This window comes from Lynx canadensis, chromosome C1, assembly GCF_007474595.2.
Source record: "Lynx canadensis isolate LIC74 chromosome C1, mLynCan4.pri.v2, whole genome shotgun sequence".
NCBI classification, from domain to species: domain Eukaryota; kingdom Metazoa; phylum Chordata; class Mammalia; order Carnivora; family Felidae; genus Lynx; species Lynx canadensis.
This window is the reverse complement of record NC_044310.1, coordinates 169,250,251-169,277,682: the sequence shown is the minus strand read 5'-3', so window position 1 is coordinate 169,277,682 and position 27,432 is coordinate 169,250,251. Positions and strand designations below refer to the sequence as shown.

Genomic DNA, 27,432 nt, shown 5'->3' with positions numbered 1-27,432 from the left:
TGAACTGGAATGAGCTGTTACCATAGGTACTAATTATGCATTATATCAACTGAGAGAATGATTAACATCTTAACGTCACAGTAGTTATCACCATAATTATGTGTTTGCATGTCTTTTTTTAGACTATGAGTCTTCTGAAGACAGAAACCTCATTTATTCTATTTTGTATCCCAGTACCTAAAACAATTAAACAATAAATAAATGTATGCTGAATGAAACAATAACTTTCTTTTTATTTTTTCTCATGTTTTTTATTTATTTATTTATTTATTTATTTATTTATTTATTTATTTATTATTTTTTAATATATGAAATTTTATTGTCAAATTGGTTTCCATACAACACCCAGTGCTCATCCCAAAAGATCCCCTCTTCAATGCCCATCACCTACCCTCCTCTCTCTCCCACCCCCCATCAACCCTCAGTTTGTTCTCAGTTTTTAAGAGTCTCTTATGCTTTGGCTCTCTCCCACTCTAACAATAGCTTTCTTTTTATTTTTTTATTTATTTTTTTTTTTATTTATTTTTTTTTTTTCAAATTTTTTCTTTCCAACGTTTATTTATTTTTGGGACAGAGAGAGACAGAGCATGAACAGGGGAGGGGCAGAGAGAGAGGGAGACACAGAATCGGAAACAGGCTCCAGGCTCTGAGCCATCAGCCCAGAGCCTGACGCGGGGCTCAAACCCACAGACTGTGAGATCGTGACCTGGCTGAAGTCGGACGCTTAACCGACTGCGCCACCCAGGCGCCCCAATAGCTTTCTTTTTAAAGCAACAATAAAATTAAACAGTCCCTTAAAGGATTTAGAAGTGAAACTGCCTATCATGTTGGGCAAAGGGCAGCGGCTGGAGCCCAGGGAAGCCAGTGATTAGCTCCGCTCAGGTCAGTTTTATTTGCTGCGAATACAGTCTATGCTGAGTTCACCTCTGTGGTTGTTAGCCTTGAGTTCACACAGACTAGGTCAGATTATAGCCTACTCAGCCTTCACAGCAGGAGTTGGGCTGTGGAAAGAACAAGGAGGCCTGGGTTCAAGTTCCTACTTTATCATAATAAGCAGTGACTTCTCTCCTCCACAAAACAGAATAATCCTTCTATCTCACAGGGCTACTTCAGGAACTAAGTAGGGTGTAGGCGAAACTATTCTGTAAACTGTAAATCACAACCTATGTTCTTTAGGCAGTTATTTCACAAAAAACACTGTTCTCCACAGAAAAATGTGGAATTAAAAACAATCAGACCTCTGTCCTAACTGAAGAGATTTAACACTATTTCTAATTAAAAACGAGGATGTTAGAGCAAAACATTAAATTGAGAAAACAAAACCTAGAATTTGTATTTGTCCAATATCATAAAGAAATAGAACAGAACACCTGTACACTCTGCAGGACTAAAGAAAATTTGTACCTCTTCTATAATAAGGAATAAGCTCTCAACATAGCTTAGTGAATGTTAGTTGTGACAAGAGTTGAGTCACTAAACTTCTCTAGACTTAAATCCCAGGACTGGATAGGAGAATTAAGATCACTCTAACTTCAAAAGTCCTATCATTAAGGTGCAAGTATTTTTTTTTTTTTATATACATGTACTACTACATGCACTATAGTGCATATATGTATAGTGCACTATATGTACTAAACTTGTGAAATGAATATTTTACCAGTGATTCTAATTCTGTAATTATAATTAATCAAAGATACTTCCATATCACACTATCAAAACTTGATAGAAGCTATGCTTAAAAATGATGAAAACACTATATTGGTCCCTCTCCCTCTCATGTACACACGAAACGATTTTACTGTTAATTTATAAAAATGTGATTCATAAAAATGTTAACACTTTTACACATGCCACCAGAAATAAGAGACCTCTTATTGGTAAGAGGAAGAAACTCAGATGTGGATACAAACCACATTCTGTTTTTTTCTACCACAAGGAGCTTGCTCTTGAAAGACCTTGAAGTACTTCTACAGTTTTTTAATCCCTTTTTTGACACAAGGCGAACTGCTTTTCTAATGTACCCCTTGTCAACCTATCCAAAGGAAAAAATTCTTGATGGCTGTGAAGCCTGCCTTACAGCTCAGAAACACATACATATATTTATGGACTTAAAAAGGGGACAAAGAACAGGAAAGCTCATTTTGTGTCCGACCAGAACTGTAGTGACCTAGTGAGAGAGGAGCACTTAGTACCACGATGCAATAAAAGAAAAATTATATGCAAATTCTCTCTTATGAAGTCATTTCAGAGATCAGAAGAGAACAAACATGCAATTTCCTATTCCAGGAACATACATATGATCCTTTGTTTAAAAAAACAAAACAAAACAGGGTGGTTCAACATGTGTAAAGCTTTAAAAATAAACAGCCACCTTCAGTGGCCACTTTAACTTCTTTCCTTCCTCTCTCCTTTTCTCTAAATCTCAAAAGCTTTGTGATTTTAAACATCAGGCAAGTTTTTCTTGTTGCAAATTAAAAGTGAAAGAAATGAATCAAAGGCTCTTTGGTCAATAATTAATAATTCAAGAGAAGAATGGTATCGGCAGACACTCACCTTTGATCCATAGTTTAAATTGAACTTAACTAGCTTTAACCACTACTGAGAGATGGGTATTTTTTTTGCCAGAGGCATATGCATATTTAGTAGCCATGTTTAAATTATGGAGCCATGTTTAAATTTAAACATTAGGAGCCATGTTTAAATAATGAAAAGCAGAGGTGGATAATACAAGTGTATATTTCAATCATAACCACGTTAAAAGCAGGCCTGAATCTGTTGCTCTATCACTTCCCATCTAGCCCTTATGCAGAGCTGAAGAACAATTAGAGTACACAGAACTGCATTTCAGGATAAGCAAACAAAAATTATTTTATGGGCACAAAAGTCTTCAAGAAGATACAAAAAATTCTATAACCAAAGTATAATGAAGCATCCATACCTGGATGCTTAAGGTTAAGCATCATAACCTTCTTTTCCACTAATAGGTACTCAAATACTGATAGGTAAACCCCTTTTCCAAACCAATGAATGACACACTTTGGTAATGTGCTTGGGAACTAGTGGACATTAGTCAACTTACCTCTTTTTGACTTGGTGAGACCTAGCTGGTAAGCGGCTGGAACGTGAGGAGCTTCTCCCTCAGTACTCTGAACCTAAAAACAGTTTTAAGTAGTTACAACTTGAAAAATCTATGATGAAGAATACCTCTTGATAATTACTTATTAAACAAATCAACACAAGTAAAAGGGTATCAAAACTTTGTATTTAAAAAAGGCAAAACATCTTATCTCAAAATTGTGATAGTGTCTCACATCTCAATTTTACAGTCTATTTTCCAGTTAACAATAGGACTGAATGTCTGTAGCTAGCAATGAAAAATGACTACATGTGTAAACTACTTCATTTAAAAAATTTGCTATTAAAAAATTGACCCCTAAGAAAAAGTTTTTCTATAAATGTTAAACTTCAAAGTGTAAGGCCAATCCTGGGAGAAATGCCAATAACTTTGCAGCAGACCATGACTGACATACAGCTGAGGCAACTACAAGTCTTATATCTTTAAAAAAATGCATATTATGCTCCCATTAGAAAAGTTTGTAAGATCCCCCAAATTCAGAGTTATGAAAAGCCACTCTTGTATACAACTGCTTTGTCCTAACATAAATGGTCTTTTAAGATATAAACTAGGAGTTCCAAAAAAAAAAAGAAAAAAAAAAAAAAAGCATGTTTCATTACAGAACTAAACTGTTGAAAGATCTTCCATAAATCCTCCCTGAAAACTATATTCAGAAAAGATATAAACCAAAAAAGTTTTCTTTTTATGCTATCTCCCCCCCACACCTGTACAAATACATAATTTAGGAATTTTCAGACTCCTTATTCACATCTATCCCATTCTGCAAATACTCTATTTTATAAAAAAATGTTTTAATGTTTATTTATTTTTGAGAGAGAATGTGAGCGAGAAAGGGTCTGCAGAGAGAGGGAGACAGAATCTGAAGCAGGCTCTAGGCTCTGAGCTGTCAGCACAGAGTCTGACATGGGGCTCGAACCCAGGAACCCATGAGATCATGATCTGAGCCAATGTCAGACACTTAAACAAATGAGCCACCCAGGTGCCCCTGCAAATACTCTATTCTTATATAACTAACTCTATATTAAAAATAAACATCTGGGGAGGGTGCGACACTAATTTCTAACACTACTTTGCAATGATTAGTACTTGAAACAATAAATCACATCCTAGTAAAGTAGACAAACTAGCCAAACAAGGTTTTCAACCTTGAATAAATAAGAAAGCAATTAGCAAACAGGTTTTAGGTAGAATGCTGGTAGTTTTGAAGTATGAACCCCTTCAAGAATAAGAAATATTCCATAGGAATGAGAGTGGAATGACAAACATGGGGAAAAAATGCTCAAAGGCTAAAGATATTACCCAATTTAAAAACTGCTCTGATTTGTGATATTTTTGTTCTACACAGTTCCATGAACCCAAAGTTCATGAATCTTTTGAGAAATAAAACACACTGGTCATTTAAAACCATCACCTATAAATTATTATATAAAATAGTTTCTAACCTCCTTGTTATTACTCAGAAACTATGTATATATTCTTCAAAGCAGCAGACATAAGTTCAACAGGAAAACCATTGTTTTGTGTGCAAGGAAACAAAATGCATTTTCTTTTTAAATTCAACAAAAGCTCTATTATTAGTCTCTATTCAGGCCTACCCTACTTGAAAGAGTTTTCTGTTAAAGGAAATATCACACAGACCAAAGAAGTATAACAGAAATCCAAATTCCTCTTTAATTTTATTCTAGGATTCTCAGTTAAGGCACGGCGTTGTGATATACCAAATTATATTCTCCCCTTTTAAAATGTAGAATTATCACATAGTCCATTCCTTAGATTTATAAAATTAGTCACAACCTTAGATTTATAAAATTAGTCACAAAACATGTCTTTAATGAATATGTATCTTCAATAATCTTTTAAGATGCTACTCAATGCCAAAACAAAGTAAAAATTTTAAAGTACAAAAACTACAAACTCCATTAATTAATTCAAAGAAAAGGGCCCTTTAAAAAGAACTGAGGGTCATTTTTTACTAATAAAACTACTAAAGTGAGGATTCTTCTTCCCACTTAACAAAAAATCATCAATCGCTTGTTGAAGACAGAAGAAGACATGCTAGGGACAAGTTACATTTCATAGCTTAAGCATGTGTTAGTACTGGTCACAGCTGTGCAAAGGAAAGTAGTCAAATCTGACATGGAGTACAGCACAGAAAATTATGAAGCAAACAAAACTTGGATCTATTTATGTGGCAGGATACTCAACGGTTTCAGATCCTCAGTGGAGTTCTGGTCATTCGTTACAGATTGCCTTTTATTCAATTAACTATAGCTGAATATTGATAACTGGATTGGGTAATGGAAAATGGGTATTCACTACACAATGTTTCTAATCTCTAGGTAAGTTGAAACTTTCCATAATAAAAATTACCCCAAAACCCCCATACCAAAATGATAAAATCGCTTGGTCTCAAATGTTTTGAGGTTTAAAACTGTATTGAAAGGGCGCCTGGGTGGCTCGGTCAGTTGAGCATATGACTCTTTAAAAATTTTTTTCTTTTAATGTTTATTTTTAAAAATTTTTTAAAAATGTCTATTTATTTGTGACACGAGAGACAGAGCATGAGCCGGGGAGGGGCAGAGAGAGAGGGAGACACAGAATCTGAAGCAGCTCCAGGCTCTGAGCTGTCAGCACAGAGGCCGATGTGGGGCTCGAACTCATGAACCACGAGACCATAACCTGAGCCGAAGTCAAACACTTAACCGACTGAGCCACCCAGGTGCCCCAAATGTTTATTTATTTTTGAGAGAGACAGACAGACTGAGAGTGGGGGGAGGGACAGAGAGACAGGGAGAGACAGAATCTAAAGCTCTGAGCTGTCAGCCCAGAGCCTGACGTAAGGCTTGAACTCACGAACCACAAGATAATGACCTGAGCTGAAGTCGGAGGCTCAACCACCTGAGCCACCTGAGCCACCCAGGTGCCGAAGCACGACTCCTGATTTCGGCTCAGATCATCATCTCATGGTTTGTGGGACTGAGCCCCGTCGGGCTATGTGTTGTGTGTGTGCTCTCAAGATAAATAAACTTTTAAAAAGATATAGTTTTAATAAATGTTTTATTAAAACTTTCTGAGAGAGAGAGGAGAAGAGAGCAACATGCACACATAAGTGGAGAAGGGGCAGAGAAAGAGAGGGAGAGAGAGAGAGAATCCCAAGTAGGCTTCATGAGGGCAGTGCTGACCCCAATGGAGGGTATGAACCCACAATCATGATCTGAGCCAAAATCAACAATCAGTCACTTAACCAAATGAGCCACCCAGGCACCCTTAAAACTGTATCCTTCTGAATCAATGTCCTGCTACCATGGCAGGCACCTGCTTCGGGTTTTTTTGTGGTTGTTGTTTTCTGTGTGTGTGTGTGTTGTTGTTGATGTTGTTGTTGTTGTTTTAACATCTGTCACATTTATTCTGACTAATATACATCTTCTGGGCACAACACAACACTACTGTACTGTGTTCTACAGAGCAGCAATATGTGGAATGTTCTAACTCAAATAACCCTTCCTCTAAGGTTTAAGGAGACATTTATAGCAGTTTAAAAAAAAATAAGAACTCAAAACTGGAGCTTTAGAAATTATAAATCTAATTTTTAATGACATGTCAAAAAATTTAAATGAAAGAATTATTTTCCTGAAGTAGTAGTATGAGGCTGTGCACCAGAGGACTTGAGTTCTTGTCCAATGTCTGACACTTTATCAACCAGTCTAACCTTTACCAAGTGGTACTGTGTAGTCTAAAGTGGCATGTGTGTACAAAGACCCAAATTCAAGTCTTATTCATGTCGCATAGTGGCTAAATGGCTTCAGATAGTTATCAGAATTATCTGTGACAATTATGTCAGTTTTCAAAACTGAAAAATAAAGACTAAAACTCCTACTTCACAGGTCCTTGGGATAATCAAATATCTTGAAAGAGTAAAGTGGTAACAATTTACAACAGATCTCTCTCTGATATGACCCAGGGATTCCTTACACTGACACACCCTCAGCCCTCCCCAAAGTAAGGCACTGACATAGACGGGAACATTACATCCCTCAGAATGATGAGGAAGAATCCCTGCTATCAAGTAATATCCAATGTTAGAGGAGGAAAAATGCTTCCTCATCTGTAAAAGGAGAAAACTGGAGAATGAATTCAAAGATCTCTTTCTGTGCTAGTTTATTATTCTATATTTGTTGCAAATTTTTACGTAAAACAAACTTTCCGGTTTTACTTGCAAGGTTTACTTTTTACTGTCACATAAATACTTCTTTAAAAAGTTACCATAAGTCTTTTAGATAAATGTCAAATAAAATTTAGTGGTTAATTGGGCTTCAAAGTAACAGACACTGGTCCATGTATCATGCGGGAGAGTTCATATTCTATTGCAAACACAATGCTTGTCTTCAAAACACAGTCAAATTTGAAAGGCCAAAAGAACAATTTAACTATCGATCAAGTATCTGATGGATTTCGGATTATTTTAACTCAGGCCAATAAATAAAACGGGAGAAAATCCTGAAACCTAACAACTAAAAACAAAGAGACGTAGTACTTAACTCAACAATCAGTGCAGAGACACTACCAAACTTCAGTAGCTTAAAAAATTATATATACTTCCAGTAATCCCTCTATTTGAATGTAAATTCATTTGTTGAGTGAGAAGACACAGAACAACCCATTTACAAAAATACACAGCTAAAAGTTCTCCTTCCTCTAACATTTAAGTGTGAGAAAGTTTTCCTTGACATAAAAGATGAACGCTTGCTTACTGAGTAGGATCCTTTTGGTTCAACTGTGAATCATTCATCCATAAGTCTACGGCTCTAGACAGTTACCATGATGTATTTATTAAAAATAAACCATTTTGAGAACCCAAGCATTATTTAGGGAAGTCATTAAAAATCTGAAAACTCAAGAATATAGTTTTACAACTTTTAGACACACTAGAATACTTTAAATAGTCTACAAAACATCTGGTAGTCTACAAAAACGTTTTCTCATAAGGCAAACTGACTTTTAATTGAAAGTAGTCTCCGGCCTTTTATTATTTTTTTTCTTAACATGAGAAATAGTCACTCTCACGCTCCAAGGCCTGAGTCAGTCTTGTCATCTACTTAACTCCCTTTACATTTAAATATTTCCTCTCTTCACTTCTGGTGGCTGTCAGATCTTACCTTAGCCTCAGGAGTAGGCAGCTTCACGCACAGAGCGCAACATTTTCTCCTCCACCCAGCTACCCAAAGCAGCTGGCATTCAGTTAATCTGTTTGAGAACTGGTTTACTGAGAGAGAGAAAGGGAGTGTCCTCTAGCTTACATTTATTTGCTGTTTTTACAGGAAGAAAGTTCCCAACAGGAATTAAACCTCAAGGGAAAGGAGTCCAAAAGAAAAACAGCAACAATCTACTTTGAATGGGATCTAAAAGTTTGCTTCGGTAAGATTGTTCTCTTCATTTGTCAGTATAATTCAAGTCACACTTGGGAGAAGAGGAAATTAAAGAAACACATTATTTCCTTTCTTTATCCATTGTTCTACAACTCTCTTTAAAGTTCCCAAAGGGATAAAAACACAGTTCCAGGAGGTTTTTATCCATGTTTTAAATATACCTGAAGAACAAGGATTCATTACCCTTAAAATTCTCCATATATACAATGCAGCTATGGTTGACTATATCCATATATCCTTTTTTTGAAAACAAAAATCTTCTATTATTCTTCAACCACCAATGCCTGGAATTGTGTACTGAAAACAAAAAAAAAAAAAAGTCAGGGGTGCCTGGGTGGCTGAGTCAGTTAAGCATCTGACTCTTGGTTTCGGCTCAGGTCATGATCTCCTGGTTTGTGTGATTTCAAGCCCACATCGGGCTCTATGCTGACAGTGTGGAGCCTGCTTGAGATTCTCTCTCTCCCTCTCTTTCTGACCCTCCCCTGCTCACTCTTTCTCTCTCCCAAAAATAAATAAATTTAAAAAAAATTTTTTTTTTTTTTAAAGTTCACTTCCTTGTGACATTACTTTCTTCATTAATTGCTTTTGCCAGCAGAGGGAGCAAAGGAAAAAAAAACCTGTAAAATCATTAAATGAAAACTTGCCACCAAAGCATATCTATTTAGCACTTTGTTTTTTAAAGACCTTCTGTGTAGGGTACCAACAATTTAAAAAAATATATAGTTCAAAATTCAGGAACTCTAGAAATTAGAAAGCAACACATAAGAGTGACTTCTCATCTGAGCTGCCAACATCAGATTTGCAAGTATCTAACATATTTTGTTTAAATTTTCATATTCTGCTGTTAAATTAACACCAGGAAACTGACTCTCATATCTGTCATAGAAGAGGGGCCCCAATGGATGGCAGGAAGTTACACTTTATTGGTGGTAGGACAAGTTCAGACCAAAACAAACTATTTGATAATAGTGAAATAGAACAAAGAGGTTTTAATTTAGCCAAGTACTCAACTTATGAACTCATTATAATGAGAAATGTATTAGGGATTAAACAGGAAAAATATAAAAAAATATAAAGAAACAAGGGAAGGGGCGTCTGGGTGGTTCAGTCAGTTGAGCGTCCGACTTCGGCTCAGGTCATGATCTCATGGTTCATGGGTTCAAGCCCTGCATCAGGCTCTGTACTGACAGCTCAGAGCCTGAAGCCTGCTTCAGATTCTGTGTCTCCCTCTCTCTCTCTGCCCCTCCCCCACAAGCACTCTATCTCTCAAAAATAAAATAAAAACATAAAAAAAAAAAAAAAAGAAACAAGGGAAAAAAAAGCCTACAAATAACTACAAATAATGTAGACTATTTCAAAGGGCTACTTCTCTCCCTTTTCATTTCACTGTTTAGCTACAATTAAAGTAACAAAAGATACATTCAAAGACCACAAGGTAAATAGCTATTATCAGCAATCAAAATTGTGTGATAAATGCCTGATATTCATTAATGTGAGAGATACATACTCACCTAACAGGACACTTATGGGCAAAATCAATTATCCCATTTGCCAACTCCCTAAAATAATGGCATGTGATTCTAAAATTACTCAGTTGCTACTATATTACTAACACCATTCTGTAATAAATTTTAAAAAGAAAATTGTACATTATAAAACTCACGGCCACAGCTCTTCAGCAGTACACAGATGTCTGTTCTCTAATGTGTAAAACAAGACCAGCACTGCCTGCCTCATAGACTTAAAAAGAAAAGTACCTGAAGGGCCTAGTACAGTGCCTGCCACAAGGTAGGTGCTTGATAAACTTCAGTTTCCTGTCTCAGGTCATACAGTACCAATGCATAAGCATTAGCTTTGGCCATTCAAAGGTGTTTTAGTTGACCTCATCAAAATGAATCTCTTTATTTTGCCAATTTGAAGCTTCTGTAAATATAGCAATACCTCCAGGTAGAAATGAAAAGTAAGCAAACATTGGTCTTCTAGGCTTGCAGAATTCATGTTCCCTGACCTGGTGTTTCAAACCTTATTCCTTGAGGTTCCTATCCTTCCCTTCAGATACACAATATCTTCAGGTTCTTTCCAATCCCACTATAAAAATCTATCCTTCTCGAAGCCTTATTCACACTTCACTTATCCTTTCCACTAAGATACTTAGTGGAAAATAAAAGTTTGCCCAAACATACATAGCAATTTAGCAGCAAAAAAAGAACTCAAACTCCTGTTTGCTTTCAGAGCCTATGCTTTTAACTATTATGCAACACTGATTGTAATTTAAATATATTCTCAAGGGTTTTCTCAAGGCATCTAAATCTTAAACTGAGAGAGAAAGGGGATAAAAGTTCAAGTATCAGCAGTAAATGACAGAGGATGCAGAGGAGCTGATGAAGTAACTGTCTCATTACCCCGGCAATGGGCGGTCCTGTGACCAATTCTTAGTTTGTGAAGCACAGAACCAAAATTTGAAAACTCAAAATCAGAATGATTTTTTTTCTAGTATAAATCTATTAGCCACCACTCATCTTATAGACATGTTTTGCATTTTCTTTCCTAATTCATTATTTGAAACAGGTCTCAGTAATATTTTACCTACCTCTTCCATTTCAAAGGAGTCCTTCTGCTGTGCCATTATATTTCTTATGGATGGTATCGTCAGTGGTGCACATGGCTCTTTTTCAGGTGTGGACACATGGACACCCTTCAGCTCGCTGCCATTTTCCAGCTCACTGTGGCTGGACATGCTGAAATCATTACCTAAGTCAGATTCTAGAATACCAGATTCCTCACCCAGTTTATTCTCATGGCTTTGGGTTTCTCCGTTTTGTTCACTTTCAGTTTTTTGGTTAAAATTGCTATTTGCTACATCAGAAAGTCTATCAATGTCAGAATTCTCCATAACAGTTGCTGAACTACCTGATACTTCTTCTTTAACTGTAGCCAACATAGAAGATGAGTCTTTCTTTTTTACAATTTTTTGACATTTTTGATCATTTTTATTGCCACTTTCTTCCATCACCGAAACATTCGGAATCTTTCCTTTATCAGTTGCTGGGGAAGGACTACTACTTTCTCCTTTCTCTGTTTTATCAACACATAAATTTAGTTTTGATAGTGTTTTCATTAAACGATTTGCAGTGTTACTTCGGGTTAAAGGTGGAGGTGAGTCTGTCTCCTTGTTAGAAGTCACTGAGGACATACTTCCAATTCTCTGCAGGGGAGTCCCAGAGACTTGGGAATATAAAGAAGAAAATGCATTGGCCACAGTAGTAAGCACTTCGATTTGACGAAAACGGCCTACAAAAAGAAAAGGATGTTGATTTTATATATGTTTATATATGTATACATATATTAAACTATTACTACTTTTTAGTATGCCAAAAATCGAACTTAAATCACAAAGATTATAAAACCAAAACTTCTTTCCTTATCCAACACTTAAAGTTTCTCTACATTTACCAGGGAAAGGGAAGATTTTTCACTCTCAACAGCAGAAGTTATGTTTTAAGAATTTAAAATTTTATCTTTTATGATTTAAAACCAAAAAAAGCACGAAGTGTGACAATACTGAAGAGAAAAGAACAGCTATTGTTCCATAGCGTGATTCTATTTTTATGTCTGACTTAATTAAGACTCTTCCAAATGTTTTCCTATGGAGGGAGGATGGTAGGATTGGATTTACAGATCTCTTAAAGCTGTTCCAAGGACCATCTGAGGATCCCTATTTTGGAACTTCTGTTCAAGAGAGAAAAATAAGCAAAGATATAATATAAATAAAAATTATCAAGTTAGCTATGCTATTTTAGATTTATAGAAAATGCCTAAAATTGACTGACTTCAGTTAACAGTAACAAGCCTCTGCCCTATTTCTTTCCTTTTTGAACATCAGCAATCTGGAGGGAAGTTTAAGAAAAGTACAAGGTTTCATACGTCAGTTATGGTAACATGTAAGTCAAGAATGAAGAGAGGGAAAAGTTAACTTTTAGTAAAACAGCTATTGTGTTAACCTCAATAATTAAGTTCCCAGTGCTATTCCTAAAACTTAGCAAGGTTTTAAAAAAATAAGACCATTTCACTGTGGATGCTAATATTTAAAAATCTTACTTGTTAAAGCGTAATTTGGATTTTCTACTTCCATCCGTTGCATTTGAGCACTCAAAAATACTTTAATATCTATCCCTCTGGCAAATGATGATGAATTAAAAAATCTGGAGGGAATTTTGGAAGCAATATCTGGTTCATCTCGTCCAAATCCAAGATTATAAAGAATTTCTTCAGGATCTTCTTCATAAAGTTCCAACAATTCTGAAACACTACAAGAAAAAAAAAGAAACATCAAGATATAAAATAAGTTTATAGTCCACATCACATTATAAAAAAGAGCTTCTGCTCTTTACACCATTATTATTTATTTCTTCATACATTGTGTACTAAATGTGATATATTACTCTTAAAAACAGTCCATTCTTTCAAACTGTTAGTATTGGAAAAAAGAGCTAATCCCCAAGAAGACACTCAATAAGACTCCCTAAATGATTTCTCACCTTATATTTTTTGTCATTTTAAGAGAGTCCTAGCAAAGCAGCTAAAACAATTAGAGAACAGGTGAGGGAGAATAAGGAATAAACAGATGAAGGAAAAGATGGAAAGGGAAAATACACTGGGAAGTTGGTAGCACAGGACATTCTGCAGAACTCGAGCTTTTCTGCTCTCTTTGGCTGTCACTGAAGATGCAACACAGGTAACAAGCTGAACTCAGGAAAGTGAGGGAGGAGCTTACTTTCAAATTTTCTCTAACCACTTTCACTCAGGAAGTAGGAGGAGTAAGGTATGGAGAGAATGGGTTACTCAAAGGAAAATCTTGTTCTCATTCGATTGGGAATTAAACATTTCTTATCTCTTCTTCCTCATACTAGTGATAATCCACCTTCTGAGACTCACTGAGGAAAACAGGAATGTTAGAGATGAAGCTTGAACAGAAGAAAATTTCAATTTGTTTCAGAGAAAATGCTCAGGTTCCAATACAATAAATTGGGTAACAATTTAAACTGGTTCCATGGGCACATGTACTTGCCTATTTCAATATATATTTTGAAGATCTTTGATTTAATATGTTGAAGATACATCTATGCTTAAATATCAAGCTTCAAATTAGAAAGGTTTATTCTGATTGTTATGTAAGAATAATTTAAGACCACGCCCTCCCCCAAAATGGGAGAATTCTGGAAGAAGTTATTCCACTATGGAGTTCCGATTTCAAGTTGTTGATAGGGCTCAAAATACTCATTATAACAAGAATTCCAGCAGCGTTATAAACACATCTGTTGCTTTTTATTTAATCTTAATTTAAAAAAAAGAAAAAAGCAATGAATGAAATATTTTGTATTCTTTTGATTTCATACTATCAAGCCAAATTCAAGACTGAAAAAACAGTAAAGAGTAGATTGCCTATAACACAATGTAACTGTAGTATAATTTCAGAACAAGTCACCTTGAGACTGTGCCACTACTTTTCCCAGATCCAGTGGAATTCATACTTCTCCCTTTCTGATGAAACTGCAGTCTTCTCTCTTTGGCCAAGATATTATTGCTATAAACAAAATTAGATTATATGAGACCTTATTTTCATAAATGTTCTTCATTTTTGAAAAGGAAGAGAATAAACACCACAGCTACCTACCAGTTTTCAATTTGAGTATCCGTTTCATGGAGGTGGTTGGCTACATGTATAAAGAATAAATGCAGAGCATAATTGTTAGTAGGACAGTAACTACTGTGATATAATCATCAAGAAAGCATATTAGCCAAATATTACAGCTAAATGCCTAATATCCCAAACTCATGTCTTGGTTCATTAAATCTAGATCATTAAAAGTAATATACAGATCGATATGAAGAGAATCAGTAGCTTCTAGATGGTGTTTTTGTTTGTTAGCAATATAAAATTAACTACTTCCTTCATTGAATGTTTAAAATAAAAGCTATACAGATAACCAATTAAATTTCTATGTTTAACAATTAAAAATAAATGGTAAGAAGACATACAGCATCTGTAGTAAATGTGTTTCTAATTATTAAATTTAAAAGCTATTACTAAAGACCTTTCAAGAGCAAAAACATGACTTAACATTATTTAAGTGTGGCAACAGTATATATAAGTTTCTAAGGTGCTTTTTCAAAGGCTGAAAATTCATCCCAGTTACAACCAATTTTTCAGGCATGTATTTTGAAAATTTCTACTCGTTTCAAAGTAAATTTTCTTTAAAAAATTGTTTTTAAATTTTATCCTAGATTTACAAGTCTTAAACAGGTAAGTATTGTTAAGTGTAGAGTCAGTTAAATTTACTGCACTGAACTTTTATAGGCAAATATAAAGAAGGAAAATAATTATAAACATATCTATTTCAGCACACCAGATTTTTTCTCACTTCTGATTTACAAAGTCATGGCAATTTGTTAGTTTGTTTGTACATCCACTCAGAAAGATGCCTAACACGTAATATTCAATAAATATTTACTGAATGAATGTAAATAATCTTGAAATAATTTTCAGTAAAACAACATAACAGTTCCATTCCTCTCTGAAACTTCCTTTTAGGTTCTGGTTTCCAGAAAAATCATTCAATATGGATGAACAAGCAGACGGAGGCAGTTTTTAGGGCAGTGAAAATACATTTATGGTATGATAATGATAGATACATGGTATCATACGTTTGTCCAAACCTACAGAATGTGCACATGCAAGAGTGAAACCTAATGTAAACTGTGAACTTTGGGTAATTATGATGCCTCATTATGGGTTCATCAGTTGTAACAAAAGTACCACTCTGGTAGGGGGCGTTAATTATTGGGAGGGCTATGCATATATGGAGGCAGGAAGTACAGGGATAATCTCTATACCTTCCTCTAAATTTTTCTGTAAACCTAAACCTGCTTTAAAAAAAAAAAAAGTCTTAAAAAAATTCCATATTGTGAAATTAAGGCAGATATCAAAAGTGCTATTTACTGTAACACTGAAATGCATTTTCAGTAAGAGGTTGGCAACATGCTCAACTGTACTAATTAGGAAGCAGTAAGTCTAAGCTCTTTACAGAGTTTATTCCTTGAAAGCACATTAACTTCAATAATAAAAACTAACATATTCACATATTCTAGAGTCTTAAATGTTAGAAGTAATATACATACAGATTGATTTAAAATAGCAAAAGATCAAGGTTATTATATTCAGTGGATAAATTCACCATTCATCAACTTATAATCTAAAAAGATTTAATAAAATCCTTAATTTCTTTTTTTTTTTTTTAATTTTTTTTTTTCAACGTTTATTTATTTTTGGGACAGAGAGAGACAGAGCATGAACGGGGGAGGGGCAGAGAGAGAGGGAGACACAGAATCGGAAACAGGCTCCAGGCTCTGAGCCATCAGCCCAGAGCCTGACGCGGGGCTCGAACTCACAGACCGCGAGATCGTGACCTGGCTGAAGTCGGACGCTTAACCGACTGCGCCACCCAGGCGCCCCCCTTAATTTCTTTTTGATAAAAAAGTACACATTAATAACCCAGCTGTACAACTACCAATAATCTTCAAATACCTGTAAAATAATAAAAATGTTTAATTCTACATTGTGGAAAATTTTACTATAAATCCACTGGAAAAGATGATACAATCTGTGAAAATTTAAACATGGTACGACACACTTTTAAAATGTTAATGCAGTCTGGAATAGACATCAGCATAATGTTTTCTAATTAAATTCTAATAATTCTAATTTTGTTTTTGTTCTTCAGTGTTCTAACAATCTGGAAAGAGAGTAAGGGGGGGGGGGAGGAAGATGGGAGACACTTGAATGCAAGGAGATAGACAAGCCACAGCTGTAAGTCTGACATAAGGCTACCTCACACTAAAAATAAGCTTCAATTTAGTCTTCTCATGTATAAATATTTAAGTTTCCTTCCTTCTGCGGGACAATTCTTCCCTCAGTTCTATGACCATTGTTTGCCCCCAAACAGTTCCTTTAAGCAATTAAGTCCAAGGAAGACAAGGACATTCCACAACGATTTTTAGAGCCATTCCTACAGCTATCCTACAAGCTCTGACTAGATTACTAACATGTCAAAGGTTCTGTAAAATGTGTCTCAGCCATTTTTAAGACCTTTAACTTTGGCTGAGGACTGTAAACCTGAAAGCACTCAACCTTTTTTTTTTTTTTTTTTTTTTAATTTTAAACCTGTATGAAAATGCATTTCTTCCAAAAAAAACTTACCTTCAGCTCCCAATGACAAATCATCTTCAAAACTGCCTCCATTTCTCACAAGCACACCTGAAAGAAACGTAAGATTCATTCTGGTGTTCTGTTCTTTTGGACTCACATATAAAATCGTAGTTTTAGCTAAAATTGACCAAACAAAATGTAAGCTACAATAAGGTATTTCAAACCTGAATATACTCATACATTATTCTGATTGTATAATTTCAAAAAGCAAGTATAAGCTTTACTTTATCGCAAAGAAACCATGATCTGCATCAAGGTAATATTGTTATAAGCCCTGATAGAAGTTATTCTATACTCACTATGTCTTTGAAGATACTCATTTAGCTAACATCGTATCCAAGAGTTTCAAGGAAAATCAGATCCCGGAGCAATCACTCCTTTTAACCTCCCTTAATAGTCAGAAGCTCAAACTAGATTCTTCTAATACTGTAAGTGTTTTGTTGGTTTTTTTTTATTTTTATTTTTTTTTATTTTTTTTTTAAATTTTTTTTTTTTCAACGTTTATTTTTTTATTTTTGGGACAGAGAGAGACAGAGCATGAACGGGGGAGGGGCAGAGAGAGAGGGAGACACAGAATCGGAAACAGGCTCCAGGCTCCGAGCCATCAGCCCAGAGCCTGACGCGGGGCTCGAACTCCCGGACCGCGAGATCGTGACCTGGCTGAAGTCGGACGCTTAACCGACTGCGCCACCCAGGCGCCCCAGTTGTTTTTTTTTTATATATGCCTTGCCACTACCTGTACATTCTTGTTGTACTTTGAACTTTAGAACTGTGTCTCACACAGGTGGTAAAATTTCAGGTGTGGCAATTTCGGTTAATGTAATGTAAGCAAAGAAATGCTGTACTAAAGCTGACCCAGTTCACTCAATATTTTCCTTAAGTTTACATATTCTATTTCTGTATTTAATTAGTTTTCATAATATCTAACTGGATAATAAAAAATATGAGTTTCACACTGTGTAAAGGTTTAGTGATTTTCTTAAACTATTCACTGTTTTACGGTTCATGACAAGGTTTCTTTCTTTTGGCTTTTCTCTCAGAATGGTATAGCTTATAAAATGAACATCACTTTTATAATTTACATATGTATACGTTCACTCAAAGCAGTGAAATAAAGTAGGACCTTCACATAAAGAACAGATTTAGAAAGGCAACTTTCTCTTACCCTTGAGTGTATTACTGCTTTGCTCATCCAGTGAGGCTCCCAAAGGGGTACTGAAACCACATAAACATATAAACCTCAGTCTTGAAAAGCTGTCTGGAGAGTTGTCACTGCACAACTTTATACTTAAAAGGTCATAGCCAGCAAGCTTCTAATCACATTTAACTATCCTCCCCAAACACAAAAGGAATGCAAGAGTATTACATAAGTAATATCCTCCTAACTAAACAAATACCTATCCTCAAGTCAGTTCACCAGGAATGATTTAATCACACATCTGATCTGCCAGCAATTAAGAACAAGAATTATAATTACAAATGATATGAATTAGCATTTTCTTTACAAAAACAGAAAAAGAGAATGTCAACACGCATTAAAAAAATGTCTGCTCCCCTCAATCCCTTCCCTAGAAACAGGAAACAGAATTAAAAGAAAACAAATCTTTATCTAAATAAAATGTAAAAGTCAGGGTCTAGTGAGAAGTAAGGTTCAACAGTTTTTTAAACCTCATCTGTTAAATCTATCACCAGCATTTTAGAGCATCAATTAGTGCCTCCCTTAACCCCAACTACTATCTTTTTTGGTCTAACGGAGAAACTTGAGATTATTTTTTTCTGCTTTGAAACTGTAAAATACATATATTTTCATTCAACTCTGTAAACTAAAAAGCTGGCTTGAGAATCAACCTTAAGAACCAGCCATTGCTAAAATTCCTACACATTCTTCCCGTTCAAATGCAGGTAACTTAGAAATCTTTTTTCAATGTGAAAATGTTTTTCACTTCTGTCTAAAAACTGAATTATATTAAGAAATGTTTTATTTTGAACGTTCTGTTTTATGATATAAACCTTTCATCAGTAACAATTTATACCTCTTACAAATTCACATCAGTCATGGAATCAATCATAAAAATATCAGTCTAAAAAAACTTATTATTGAAATGGCAATTTAATGTTAAAACTTTCTGCAAGCAAATACACAGGCAATGGTAGTTCTTCGAAAATTAGTGCTTTTGAAATGTTAAAGAATCACAACTACCATGAAAACAATAAAAAACTGAGCCAAGTTTTTACATATATTTTAATGAAACTTGAATTTATGCCTCTATAAAGTCCTTCTTTCTTGATGGCTACTTTCTTAGGATAAAACACTGTATTACTCCTGCAGATGTCTCTGCTGGTCTATGCACTAACAGAAAATGGCAAATAAAGAGACTGTAACTGCCATTCTCCTTCAGAAACAAGTTTCTCACTCTTATAACTGCTTTCTTCTAAATTCGTTCAAAAACTATCCTTTCTTAGATGTTAATCCAAGCAATTATTTCCACTTAGCAAAAAAAAAAAAAAAAAAGATTATCAAAGACCCCTACACCCTTTAAGGAACAACAAATGGAATCTTTATTCAGAATATGGACAGCAATACAAAAATAAATAAATAAATAAATAAATAAATAAATAAATAAATAAGAACGTATCCAGGGGAAAAAGCTAGCTTTAGATCATTTCTAAATACTGTATACAAAGTAGGTAAATGCCCAACTTTGAAAAGCCTGTTAGAGAAAAAAACCCTAGAGTTGCGTATGTCCTAGCAGTCAAATCTGCAATAATACAGCTAGCATTACAAGACTATTTGTTCCAGCTTTCCCAGGTACAAATGAATGTCCCTTTTGTACAGAATAGATGCAACTGTAGGGAACAAGAAGGAAACCTATGCAGGAAACCTAAGAGGGAAGGAGCAGCAGACCAAAGAATCTGCCTACATAAGACCAGCAACAAAACTTGAAATTTTCAGAGATGGTATGTCTGATGAATAATATTTGCCTACCGCATTTACAAGATAAACTTACTTATTTACTGTCTACTTGATGTGATCTTTTATATAATCTTAATTCCTATACATCATAAAATAATGTGATTTTTCACTTGCCGACAGACCATCTATTTCACCGTATCTCAAAGAGTCAATGATACTCCTAAATAAGAGTATTTATTCATCATTACTCAAAAATCCAGGTAATTCATTAAAACAGGATATCAACAGAGTAGTGGCCAATATTTCATCTGTGCTTAGGGAAGAAAAATAAACTGGCATATATGAAAATCGCTTCTCCTTCCCCCCCAAAACACTTCCCTACCTCTGGTATACTTGAACAAAAGATTAAGAAAAGCCCAAAATGAGATGGCAGAAATATGTGCAGAAGCAAACAACTTAACCAAAGTTAAAAAGCAACATTCTTCATATGATATTCTACAAGTAGAAAATAAATAGAAAAAAATTAAAATAGGTAACAAGCTTTTTTACTGTAGTAAGATTTACTTGCAAAATGATCTATCTCCCCTTGTACTTTATCAACCAGATTGGTACCAGTTGCCAAAGTATGCAATTAAACAGATTTATGCCATTTGAATGCCTTCAAAGCTCTCTATGTCCCTTCAGTGCATTCCAGTGCCGTCTGACAAATGCGTGCCCAAGGAGTAAACTACGAGAAAAAAAGTTAGCTGGTTTTATAGCTATCCAAATAGAATTAAGGCACAGAAATAAAATTAAGGCCAGTTAAGTTGTTAAGTAAATTAAATTCATCTAAAACACATTTGAAAGGGAAATCATTTCATGCCAGATATACAGATGTCAAAACAAAAGCAAAGTAAAATACCGTGTGAAATGTGAAAATCCTTTCGAATAAAAACAAGGCAAGCATATAACGAGGCAAGGCATCCGATGCTAACAACACGCAAGGGGGGCTGAAGTCCTAACAACTGTAAAGTCAACACGGTCACCAAATAATCAGCGGTCACAGTACTTCCATTTCTAATCTTTCAAAGGAGGAAGCTATCTGCCGGCTCACTTTCCGGTTTATAGCTCACACCGCCATGGGACCCACAGGGACTGCGGCCCGGGTGACTCTGCTCCACTCGGGAGGGCCATCTCCGCGGATCTCCCTCTGGGACGCGAGAGGCGAAAGCGAGGACTCACCGGCAGTCCTTGAGCCATATCGCGATCTTCTCGTTGGGCACGTTTCCTGCGGGGCAGAGTGAGGGGACAGAGTGGTTACCGACCCCTGGGGGACTCCGACGTCGGGGTCAACCTGGACGCTCCCATGTAGGAAAATCTACTGGGGGTAATACGTAGCCTGAGCAACACGTCCCAGTGTCCATCTAAAGGAAAACGAGATGGCACCGGGGTGTCTATGCTGACTCTGGAGACGCCTTGTCAAGGGCGCGCATTTAAAGGTCCCAAGTGTCCCCTCTCCCCCGGCCTGCCCGCAGGATCTGCCAGAACTTAGAGCAGTTGCCCAGAGCGCACGAGACTTTCTCCCGCCCGCCAGCCTGCACTTCCCCGAGTCCCCCGCCCGCCGCGGCACGGCCGGGCGCACAGACCTCTCCCCGGGGCCGCCGGCAGCTTCGCGCCCGGGAGGTCCTCCTCGTCGTCCTCGTCCTCGTCCTGCGTCGTCGCTTCTGTGGACAGGTCCTCCGTTTCCGACGCCTGCCAGGAGCCGCGGCACTTGGCCCAGGCCTTCCTCCTGCGACTCGCCACTTGCCACTCCAGTTCCTCCTCCGCCTCCGCCGACGCCACCAGGGGCCGGTCCATGGCCGCACCGGGAGCTCTGCTGCCCTAGTCGGAGCCTGCTTGAGACACGGTGGCGGCGGGACCCCCGCCCCTGCTGTCAGCGCCCAGCCGGGCTGGGGGGCCCCCGGGAAGCGGGAGCGGGCGCGGGAGGGGGCGGAGGAGGAGAAGAAGGAGAAGAAGGAGGAGGAGGAGGAGGAGGAGGAGGGGACGGGAGGGAGGGAGGGAAGGAAGGGGAGGGAGGGGGCAGAGGGCCGGCGCTTCACATGAAGCCGGCCCGGCGCAGCGCGGGAGCGCTAGTGGCCCGAGCGAGCGCGGCAGAGAACGAGCGCCGGCCGGCCCCCTGGCCCCGCTCCCCGCCTCCCGTCCTCCGCCCTCCGCCTCCGGCCTCCGCCCGACGCGCCGGAGGCCCGGCCGGCCGCGGCGTGTCTGCGCGCCCCTCCCTCGGCGGCGTCCCACGCCCCCTTCCGGCCGGGGGCGCGCGGGGCGGAGCGCGGCGCGGCAGCGCGGACTAGGGCGTTGGGTTCCCCTGAGGTGGCCCGCGGAGTGGGCGAGATTTGTTTGCTTGTTTGTTTGGTAGCAATCTTTGTTTCCTGTCAACTTCTCTCACAGAAAAAATGTGGAAAGGCCAACTGCCCGTCTTCACCGCGTCAAAACAAATGTCTGGTTGGGCTCGCCGAGTTACTATTGTTGGCGAAGTCCAAGGAATTGAGGATGAAGATGAAAGAAAAGAGCCTCCTAATTGGTATTTGTCAAAATGTCAAACCTGGAAAAGACCAAACTTCGTGAAGTGCTACTTTCGTGCCTTAAGAAAGTTATTTATCGTGGTTGTGTTATGTATGAAAACGAATTGAGAAAGAATGTTTAATCTGGAGATTCCACATTGACGTTGGACGTGGAGAGATGAAAAGATAGAGGTTGATGTCAAGATTCAGAACTATTTTAAAAATGCATTTGGGCATTCTCCCCCTTTTAAAATCTCATTAGCATAAAGACTCTAAAATCCTGTTGAAATCACACACAAACTTCTGATGGTTTATCAATACCTACAAAATCCTATCCAAAATCCAGACTAACTTTCCAGAACCACCATTATATTCTGGGTCTAGGTAGAGGTACTGTGAAAATACAAGGGGAGCTAGAACAGTGATACTAGAATCTCATCGGCTTGAAATTTCATTATTATTCTTTCCTTGAATCTTAAAGACTTTTCAGCCTACAAGAGTCCTATATAGCAAAATGCAGCTAACAGTTTAATGGCCCTTCAGAATAGACTAGGGCCTAGCTGCCTGTAGGAAAGGTAAGCAAGAGAGAGAGAGGGAAGTAGCTGGAGAAGAGACACTGAAAGGGGTGGTCAAAAGCCACAGAGAACAAAATATACTGTCTTTACAGTTCCATGCAGGGCCCTAACAGACCCCACCCTACTCATCTGGGGCTTCCAGCTTCAACTCCATTATCTCCACGTGCTGTTTGCTGACTCTATGTCCTTGCCTCTCAATTTGCTCCTGTTCTTTTCTCTCCAATACCTTTATGAACTTCAAGATCCACCTGAGCCAGAACTTTTCCTCAACCGTATCTTTCCACCACTTCTGGTCACATCTCTCCCATGATGCCCTGATTCACAACTCAATGTCTGGATCACTTATTTTAAGACTGCATTGTGCAGTAATATGACTGGCCTTTGAGGGTATGTTTGACTTCCCAGCCAGATTGGAGTGTAAACCGTGAGAGATTAAAGAACATTCTGTATTCCTCTTGTACCCCTTACACTTTTAGTACAGAGGACTGATGACTTTTCTTGAGGTAAATTTTTCTGTTCTTTATGTTCTTCAGCATGGACAGACAAATGGATAAAGTATTTGCTTTACATTGTTTCTCTAAGGCCTATTATTTTTTATTTAGTTTTGTTGTTTAATACTTTTAAACAACAAAGAACTTTTGAGAAAGGCAATAGTGAAGTATATTTTATATTTAAAAACCAGGGGCACCTGGGTGGCTCAGTCAGTTAAGTTTTGGTTTCTTGATTTTGACTCAGGTCATCTCGCAGTTGATGAGTTCCAGGAGCCGAGCCCCACATTGGGATTCTCTCTCTGTCTCTGTCTCTCTGTTTCTGTCTGTCTCTCTCTCTCTGCCCCTCAAATACATAAACATTTAAAAAAAATAAAAATAAAAGCCAACCAGCAGAATCAAGCTATAAAGAAAGGAGGGGGAAATGCCAGCAGGTAGCATTAGAATAGAATACAGAAATTGCTTAAAATCTAATAGCGCAATTGTATGTTTTCTTCTATGTGATCATTTTTAATGTAATATGTTGAGGGTACAGAAGTAGTAGGGAAGGAAATCCTTGAAACAGCAAGCTGTTTTGAACTGTGAAGGGTTTTAATTGTATTCTCAACTTTGAGATATTAAAAAATGCCCAAGGTGTTTCCTTTATTCAGTGAGGAATGCCGTGTTACACACGAGGAGAATCTATTTGCTTCTTCAAGGATTTTTTTCCCAACAAGTACTATATTGTTGACCAACTGCATATCCCCATTACAGAAGCTCTCCCTAAGGAGTAATGTCTGATTCACTGATACTTGCAAGGTAGAGAAATAAACAAATTTAAGTTAGATGTGGATAATTCCATCCAGCAAGTTGTAGTGGAAACAGTAGGGTCTTGAGTGTCAGATTGAAGTTTGAAATCTGTTTATCTTTCTAGTTTTATGGCCTAAGGCAAAACAGATAATATCTTTGGCCATCACATTCCTCATCTGTGAAATAGCAATCATGATAACTGCCTTCCCAAACTGATGTGAGCATCACATGGAATCACATGGAAGTAGGCGCTCAGGATAGCTGCTGGAATTGTTATATTGCAGAAGGCAAAAATCAATGTCATAATAGAAGGATTATTCTTATACCGTTAAGTGACATCTATCCTCATGTGTATGCAGATGAATTTTAAAAATCGCATAAATTCAGGCTAGGACAGAAAACCTATTCTGGTTAGACACTTTTAAATGGAAAAGCTTATCTCTAGAAATGAAACATCATGCTCAGTTTAATTACTTTAGTTATTTTTTACTCTTCCAGACCTTAACACATGCCTTAAAATTACTAAGCAAGATTTACTATTGAGTAAGCTAAAGCATCTTGTTCTAGTTATTGTTTGTTCAAGAATATTTATGTAATCAATATTTTATTTTATGCCTCAAAATCTTGATACAGACTCTGATCAGAAAGTGGTAGCATTGCAGTTTACCAAATTTTCACCCCTTATTAAGACAAAAGGAAGTTGGGAGGTGTAAGCTAAGTAGAATTGCAGGTTAAATAAACAAAGCAGCATTATATATTTCAAAGGAGTGCATGGAGAACAGAATTCTGTATGAAATAAGTTTAGAAAACACTGTATATTGTATTCTCACCTCTCCCACCCAACCCAGTCACAATGAATGTAAGAGACTTGAGAAGTAAGTTCTCAAGGCTTATTAAGGGAAAAAAAAAAAAAAAAAAAAAAAAAAAAAAAAAAAAAACCTGTTTAACTTTGTTTAACCCAGTATTTCTAAAATTCATTTCAACATGAAATATTTTGGGCTCACTCAGTATAGCTACTAACATTTCCAGGGATACTTAGTGGAATAATTTACACTAAGGTAAAAGAGGGTGAAAGGAAAATATTACTCAACAAATGAGTTCTTTGAAAATTTTCAAAGTATTATTTACAAACCATACAAATGAACTATGAGGAAAGGTGGTTAGTCTGATTTAAGATTGTTTTTTTTTATATATTTGAGTCATTATTAATCATTACAGTATTTCTAGTTGTGTATATTTTAAAGTGATAAAATTCATTTATATAGTCTATAACTTGAACCTATTATTCTTAGGATTTTTCCACATTAGCAAAAATTGAGGGATTATTATGCTAGTTCATTGTCCTCATAAGTAAGCATTAATATAGCGTAACAATCTGCTATTTTTATTTCCCTTATTTTCTCAAGTACACACCAGAGAGAGAAGCAGGTGTTTATACCACTGGAACTTTGCCTTGCAGATTATTTACAAAATCTTGGTAAGTTTACATACTTTCTGATTTTGTGCGTGTTGAAGACTTGTCATTTTATCATCCATTTCACTGTCCTCAGATCACCATTTCTTTTTGCCACATACTGCTAAATTTACCCTCTCCATGGTAAAACCTTGTAGATAGCTTGTTTTCTTTTCAGTGGCTCAATTCTTTGGTGTTTCTGAGCAACAGGTAAAAATAGCTCATCTATTCTTCATTAACAATTGACTGAAGCAAGATTATATAACAGAATAAACGTTATTTGGTCTGTTTCATGAATTCATGAAAGTTTAGATCAGTTCTTTTTTTTTCTTTTCAGTCCTGCCCTAAAATATTGTTTTTAAAGGTCCCTGACATTTTGAATCATAAAAGCTTTTCAAGAGGTACATCCATTGATGTTGAATAATCAGTGCCACTTGGTATTAAACATTTTTATGCAGTACACAAGAGGATGTCATTATTGCACTTCCCAGTTTTAACACTGCCCTATTATGTGATCAATGTATTGATAGACATTTTCTTCCTATTTTAAGATTAATTCTAGCTTGTGTTATATATATGATTATTTCCTATTTGAAGCCATTTAGCACTTTAAAAAGTTTCACAATGCATGTATTTGGAATTATATATTCACAGATAAATCTTCCTTTCACATTTTATGAGAATCAAAAGAAAGAGGTTGGTGGCTGGATGAACCGTATTTAATACTGATGTATCTTTAAGAACTTTAAATGGTACAGACCTCATAGACAACTGTCTTTCACACACACACACACAATGCATTTTTTAAAAATGATTCTGATGTGTGCCTGAACTGCACTGCCTCTCCCACCACATTTCCCTTCTCTAATCTCCTTTCTGCAGCTCCTTCATGCCCATCTCAGAACAAACACAATCTGCATTCAGAACAGGACCGTTTACAAGTTCAATGGAGTTATTTTGGGTGAGTCATTGAAAACACAGTACAAAACCTTTCCTCACTCACCAGAAATGCATTTTTAAAATAAAGCCAAAGTGAACAAGGCTTGGCAAGTTTGAGGGTGGACAAAATGGGGAGAGAGCAAGGTTTCTGCCAGACTCAGACAGCATTTTCCTAAACCATTTTTGTCTATTCCTTACATTCAACTCTACCAATTTCTCTTACCATCACTAACCAAAAAGTAGAAGATTGAGCAGGTAGGACATCAAAACAAGGACACTTCATATCAACCACCATTGTGATATAGAGCAGAAACGGCAGATCCCTCTATCTTGGCGTCAGTTTTAAGTCGCCCTTTTTGTCATTCTTCAATTCAGAAGCTATAAGATGTATCTACTGAATAATCTCTTTATTCTAATTAAATCAATTTTGACAAGTTAATAATAATTGTAGGCAATTTTTAGAAAGTTGCATATAAATTCAGTGTATAGTCCTTTAAAATTGCTTTTAAAATAAGTGAAGTTCCATGAGAGTTAATTAAGCAATGAAATGTTAAAGGAAATAGAGCTACAGAGACAGAAAATAATAAGCTAGTTCCTAAGAAACTTTTGAAATTTAATTCATGTAATGAAAGTCTATTCAACGGCTTGATACATTTTAGATATTTAACAATCAGGTATTCAAGATTTATGAATCAGTGTAGATTCTTTATCTATATATTACTCACCCTTTATCCTGCAGAGAACTTTCTAGCAGAAATACAAGGAACTATTCTTCCACGACTTGGTACAAATCAGTTGAGGCTCACATCTCATGAATGAGGAGAAACCTGGAATCAAAAAAAATTCTTAAACATGTAATGATAATTCAAAATTCCTTTGCTATAAAATTTGATAGTCCATAAAAGCCAC

General features: G+C 36.7%; 2 protein-coding genes across 6 annotated transcripts in view; one reads left to right on the top strand and one right to left on the bottom strand.

The window, feature by feature from the left end:
* Positions 1 to 21,664, bottom strand: part of ITPRID2 (ITPR interacting domain containing 2) — a 40,551-nt gene extending 18,887 nt beyond the window's left edge. For 2 of the 5 annotated variants that reach the window (XM_030328287.1, XM_030328288.1), the window contains exons 1-9: positions 21,368 to 21,664; positions 20,964 to 21,009; positions 17,994 to 18,043; positions 16,820 to 16,876; positions 14,237 to 14,276; positions 14,048 to 14,146; positions 12,661 to 12,869; positions 11,153 to 11,853; positions 3,080 to 3,152 (exon numbers count right to left, since the gene is read on the bottom strand). In XM_030328287.1, coding sequence (XP_030184147.1) covers positions 3,080 to 3,152; positions 11,153 to 11,853; positions 12,661 to 12,869; positions 14,048 to 14,146; positions 14,237 to 14,276; positions 16,820 to 16,876; positions 17,994 to 18,043; positions 20,964 to 21,009; positions 21,368 to 21,578 — 1,486 coding nt within the window. In that variant the 5' untranslated portion in view covers positions 21,579 to 21,664. Of the gene's footprint in view, positions 1 to 3,079; positions 3,153 to 11,152; positions 11,854 to 12,660; positions 12,870 to 14,047; positions 14,147 to 14,236; positions 14,277 to 16,819; positions 16,877 to 17,993; positions 18,044 to 20,643; positions 20,732 to 20,963; positions 21,010 to 21,367 lie in introns of those variants that run through there. The other 3 variants (XM_030328289.1, XM_030328290.1, XM_030328291.1) reach the window with 3 other exon arrangements.
* On the top strand, positions 21,577 to 27,242 carry LOC115519878. Its single transcript, XM_030323745.1, has 4 exons — positions 21,577 to 21,582; positions 21,855 to 22,299; positions 25,538 to 25,608; positions 26,467 to 27,242. Exons 1-4 carry the CDS (start codon positions 21,577 to 21,579, stop codon positions 26,602 to 26,604), a joined length of 660 nt encoding a protein of 219 aa, XP_030179605.1. The 3' UTR covers positions 26,605 to 27,242.
* The last annotated feature ends 190 nt before the right edge of the window (positions 27,243 to 27,432 follow it).